Source organism: Ruditapes philippinarum, unplaced genomic scaffold, assembly GCF_026571515.1.
Source record: "Ruditapes philippinarum isolate M1 unplaced genomic scaffold, ASM2657151v2 ctg11128_1_1_1_1, whole genome shotgun sequence".
NCBI classification, from domain to species: Eukaryota; Metazoa; Mollusca; class Bivalvia; order Venerida; family Veneridae; genus Ruditapes; species Ruditapes philippinarum.
The window spans coordinates 1-5961 of NW_026864134.1; the positions used below are offsets into that span (position 1 = coordinate 1).

General features: G+C 34.7%; 1 protein-coding gene across 1 annotated transcript; it reads left to right on the plus strand.

Moving 5' to 3' along the window:
* The first annotated feature begins 1772 nt into the window (after window positions 1-1772).
* On the plus strand, window positions 1773-4692 carry LOC132724523 (uncharacterized). Its single transcript, XM_060709390.1, has 2 exons — window positions 1773-2190; window positions 2605-4692. Exons 1-2 carry the CDS (start codon window positions 1993-1995, stop codon window positions 4096-4098), a joined length of 1692 nt encoding a protein of 563 aa, XP_060565373.1. The 5' UTR covers window positions 1773-1992; the 3' UTR covers window positions 4099-4692.
* The last annotated feature ends 1269 nt before the right edge of the window (window positions 4693-5961 follow it).

Here is a 5961-nt window from a genome sequence, read left to right on the forward strand (position 1 = left end):
GAAGGAGGAAAATTGATGGAAAGATGTGTTCATAAGTATCTGTGTTTAATCATCTTGTCACTAATAATTTGCTTACTCCTCACCAATCAGGTTTTATAAGAGGTGACTCAACAGTTAATCAATTAGTTTATCTATACAATGATATTTGTCAAGCTCTCGATCAGGGTAAAGAGGTTAGGGCTGTATTTTATGACATCTCCAAGGCCTTTGATCGAGTATGGCATCAAGGTCTTCTCTACAAACTATCTTCATTGGGTTTAAATGGATCGCTTCTCCAATGGTTCTCCTCCTATTTGTCTTGCAGGCGACAAAGAGTCCAGTACAGAAATGTATCCTCAGCATGGGTTTCTATCTCCGCAGGTGTCCCTCAAGGTTCAATTCTTGGTCCCCTTTTGTTTCTTGTTTACATCAATGATATCGTAAATGACATATCTTCTAACATAAAACTTTTTGCGGATGACACGAGTTTGTATATAGTCGTAGATAACCCACTTACTGCAGCAACCAGTCTTAACTCAGACTTAGATCGGATACATTCTTGGGCCAATACTTGGCTTGTTTCTTTTAATCCAGAAAAAACAAAAACAATTACCTTTTCAAGGAAATTATCTAAACCGTCTCATCCTGCACTTAGTTATAACTCTATTCCAATATCTAAGGTCACATCACATAAACATCTTGTTGTTACTTTATCTCATGATGCCCGTTGGAAAACACATATTCATCTATTACTTGATAAGGCCTGGAAAAGAATCGGACTACTCATAAGTTTTAAATTTCTTTTATCAAGAATAAGTTTAGAACGCATGTATTATTCATTCGTCCGCCCACTTCTTGAATATGCTGATGTAGTCTGGGATAACTTAACTGACGAACTAAATAAGGAAATAGAATCCGTTCAAAATGAAGCAGCTAGAATAGTCACAGGCGCTACCAAACTGTGTAATATTAACAAACTCTTCAGTGAACTTGGGTGGGAATCATTAGAAAATAGAAGAAATAAACACAAATAAATCTTATTGTATAAAATGAAAAACCATATATCACCTTCTTATCTTTCAAATCTTCTACCTCCCACCCAACAAAGTACATATAACCTTAGACATATTGACGATTTAACTCCAGTTCCAACCAGAACACTTTTATACTCAAAATCATTTCTACCTTCTACTATTCGCACCTTGAAAACTCTTCGATCTAGTCCAACTTTAAACATATTCAAGTCCAAAATAACCCCGAATATCAAAAGACCACCGTCTTACTAAAGGCACACGTAAAGATCAAATCCTTCACACAAGATTAAGATTAGGATGTAGTTCATTGAATGAGGATCTGTTCAAAAGGTCTATTTTGGAAAGTCCAACATGCACATGTGGAATGAGAGAAACTGTATCTCACTTCTTATTGCAATGTACCAAATACTGAAATATACGCGGAAGATTTCTCACTAATTTAAATTGTCCGGCTACAGTAAATAATCTTCTTTACGGCAACGAACATCTCTCTTCTGATGAAAACAAAACCCTCTTTCAGAATGTCCAAAAATTTATTACACAATCGAAGCGCTTTTTGTAAGAATTACTATCAGTGTGAATAAACTTGGTCTTTCCGTACGCTCATATTTCCCTACATGTTAATCATAATTATTAATCTCCGATATATATATTCAATCATACCTTTCCTAACATTCTTCCTTTCTTTAAGCATTTCACCATAATTTACTTTAGATTTTCTATAGTGATAATTCAACAATCTATTATTCTCTTATAGATAGTTTCCACAATCCCTAGCAGGTGCGCGTTTTCGTAAACAGCCGCCATCTTGGTAGGATAGGAAAAACAATCTCAGAATCAGTTATAATAAGTACAAAATATGCTAAAAAATGGCTTCTACAAAAGCACTTGACGTTTACAAAGAAACTCTTGATGATTTACATCGCAAAAGATACGAAGAAAAAACTAATGTGATCGGTATTGTGTAAATAATGAGGAAATGTCTAGCGATGTTGATTCACTCCCAGCGGTTTCGTACTTTGACATTGTTAATTATTTTATCAACTCTAAAAGTGCTTACACAATGGACGAGTTAAATGCTGTTAAATCTATGGACTCATTTAACCACTGTTACAATGGCTGGGTGAAAGATGTACGCACTTTGACGAAAAATGAAAGGATTCTGGTGAAAGGCAGGGTAGGTCATATAATTTTGTGAGTTTTAAGTGGAAGAAAACAGCACAATATATATTAAGAAATATCTTCTTTTTGGAATAAACACAGTTGTAAATTGGTCATTAAAATAGGATTTATTACCAAAATGAAAAGATATCAAATACACATTATTATTTTACCCTACCAAGTAGAAATCCTGGCCTGGGAATATACCAATTTTTTGTATACTTATATAATTTTTTTTTAGTGCTGGGACATGGTTAAAAGGGACTGGCAATCTTTGCGATTATAATTGACATGATTGTTATGAGATTCATTGACATAAATTCAAAATGAATTTAATTTAAACTCAATTAGGTGTCAATCACTGATGATATTTTATGAATATGATTATTATCTTTGAGCTGAAAATTATCAATGTGTTCATTATTTGCAGGTACGACATTCGCAAAGGATGAATGACACACCATTGACATCATGGGCAATTGTTAGGATAGATGGTTTTGTCGAATCTGCTCACTGTAACTGTATGGCGGGATTGGGTGAAGTGTGCAGTCACATAGGTGCCTTACTCTTCTGGGTAGAAGCAACACACAGAGCAAATGCCAACTTGACTGTAACACAGAAGAAAGCATACTGGCCTGTGCCGTCTTATGTCGACAAGGTTCAGTATATAGAAGTGAAAGACATTGACTTTTCCTCAGCCGAAAAGAAGGTAAAGGACTTGAATCATTTGTTGTGTAGTGGTGAGAAGACACCCAAACAAGCAGTACAACTCCCAAAAGTAGAGGAGCCAACTTTGGAAGAGGAGCAACGTTTTTCACATGTTTTATCATTGTGCAAATCTAAGCCAGCAGTCTTGGCAGTTAAAGAGAACTTTCAGGAAAACTATATCCCTGATATTCTTAGAAAGGATAAGTTACCGATATCACTTGGGACACTTCGTGATGAAAAGTTTATGAATATGGAAAGAGAAGAACTAATCAGTGAATGTGCTCAACTTGAACAGATATTGACTGTTACTTGCGAACAGGCCACGAATGCTGAAATTATAACCAAGCAACAGTTTAAATGTAAGGAGTGGCATGCCTTCAGACATGGACGTATTACAGCATCAAATGTAAAACTTGTGTGTTCAGGTTCGGAAGACAAACCAGCTGTATCAACTGTAAAGGCTATTTGTGGGACAGGAAGTCGATTTACAAACAAAGCCATAGAATGGGGAATAGCCCATGAGCGCGAGGCACTTTTGAGGTATAGAAGAGAAGTAAGTCCACTTCATGATGATTTAAAGGTGGACAACTCTGGCCTATTTATTAGTCCTGCCCATCCACACCTAGGAGCTAGCCCGGATGGCATTGTTTCTTGTTCATGTTGTGGTGATGGACTTATTGAAATTAAGTGTCCATATTCAGTAAAGGACGGTAATGTGAAAGATTTGGAATACTTGGACACAAACATGGCATTGAAACACCAGCACAAGTATATGTACCAAGTTCAGACACAACTCCTAGTGACCTACAGATTATACTGTGACTTTGTCATTTGGACTAAGGATGAGTGTTTAATTCAAAGAATTGAGCCATTGCCTGTTATTCAGGAAAAAATAGTGAAAAAAACCACATCATACTTTAAAAATGTTATACAGCTAGAACTTACAGGAAGCTTGATCTCTAGAGAGAGAACCCTTATGCCAAACAATTCAAGTAAAACAGTAACAGAAACTAGTTCTTCACAGGCAAGTGAAATTATATGTGTCTGCCAGAAGCCATATAAAGATGGGGAGGATGTTATTGGGTGTGACAACCAGAACTGTCCCTATGTGTGGCTACATTTTAAATGTATTAACTTGACCAAAGTACCACGGGGGAAGTTTTACTGTAATGAATGTAGAAATAAACGACCAGCTAAAAAATCAAAACACTGTTAAGTATTTCAATGACTGTACATGAAATCAAAGATGACTGTCCCGAACCTTCAAGCTACCTAAATCCAGTATAACTAAATACAGACATCATGTACTTTTAAACCGTCAGCTGTAAACATGTGATTTTCTGTATATATATAGTTTATATAGAGATGTGTAATTTAATTTATTCCATTAATAATGCTAGATAGTGCAGTATCATAATTTTGATGTGCTTTTGATATGAACATGCTAGACAGTATAGATTTATATGTGACCTTTATGACATGAATATGCTAGACATTGTATTACAAAGTTGATGTGTATAACAAAACAGTGCCAATTCATATGTGCTTATGATATGATATGAATACATGTATGCTAGACATTGTATTACAAAGTTGATGTGTATAATAAGAGAGTACCAAATCATATGTGCTTATGATATGAATATGCTAGACAGTGTATTACAAAGTTGATGTATATAATATAAGACAGTGCCAATTCATATGTGATGTTTATAAATATGTGTGCTTTGTCTATGTAAATATGTTAATGCATTTCATTCACAACTTCATTTGTTGCTAATTTAAGATAACTTCACTGGTATTCCTTTGTGTATACAATAATGAGTAATGATTCAAGTTAATTAAGTTATTATTAAAATATTTTGCAATTCAATTTTATTTGTCTTTCCTTTCCGCTATTTTATTGTATTGCACTTTTTTTAATTCAATTAACGCTGACACTGAAATGGTCATATGACAAGTATCAAGCTTTACTTAAAGTCGCTTGTGGGAGTGAAGGGCAAGTGATATATTCCATATATACATATTCCTCTTATACGCTAGTGGTAACTTTTTAAAACAAAACACCATGTGTCAATAAAAGTGATAAAACTATTATGAACATTTATTTTTATTAAGAATCTTTCATTCAGTATCTGAAAAATTTACATGAAATAAACTTTTATCATGTATATGTATAAAATAGATATGAAAGTTACAACATTTTGTTATGAAACTCACAACATTTCTCTATTGATCATGCCAATAAATTTAAAGAAAGTGGATAAATATTCATTGACACAGTAATATAACAGGACCAATATAGAGTTATTATTGCCCATAATCTGACACTGTTAATTAAGGGGTACCACTGAGTCACTCATGTTAGTAAGTGCACAAGCACTGTGGCTATCTTGTCAACAACCGGAAGGCCTTCCTCGCATATTAAAAAATCAACAGGGAGTCTATCTTGCAAGATAGTATATTTGTTTCTCACAAGTCCTATAACTCTTTCTACATGAATTCGCACATGTGCTATCTTTCTAGTTGTTTCAACATCAATTGCTGAAAGTTGTGCCTTTCCCTTGGTAAATGCTGGAATGTTAACTTGAGCACAACACATGCAACGCTATCAGCAATGTCAAATCCTCGGTCTGCTAAGACAAGATCTCCTGGTAGAAGTTCCCCAAGATGCCACAATTTTTCAGTTATGTATTTGTCAACTGGCTCTTCCACCCCATGCTTTTGAGAGGAAAGATATTTGAACCCTGGGGTGTAATCCCAATTAAAAATTTTACAGTGTTAGTGTGTTTTATATGAGGACCAAGTTTGAGCTCTGGCAAAGAAGGTTTTTTGGGGCGTTGAATAAATACCTTCAAAACAGTCGATTATAACTGCTGTTTTTTGTCCGAAAGAATTTACGAAATTCTAATGGCATCGTTTGTCGAAGTTCTTCTCTTTTAGGCCAATAAAGTAAATGTTTAAACCTAACAAACAGAATGTGAATCATGGTTGTAAAGGTCCGTGAAACAGTTGATGTGGAAGTGTTGAATTGATAGGCCAGATATTGCACTGGAAAGTTTAATTTCAGTCTCATCAA

What these genes read in the sequence shown, in the direction of transcription:
- LOC132724523 (XM_060709390.1), top strand. Translation starts at nt 1,993, where the DNA reads ATGTCTAGCGATGTTGATTCACTCCCAGCGGTTTCGTACTTTGACATT. An exon ending in GGATTCTGGTGAAAGGCAGG is followed by an intron (nt 2,191 to 2,604) that starts GTAGGTCATATA and finishes CATTATTTGCAG; the next exon opens with GTACGACATTCGCAAAGGAT.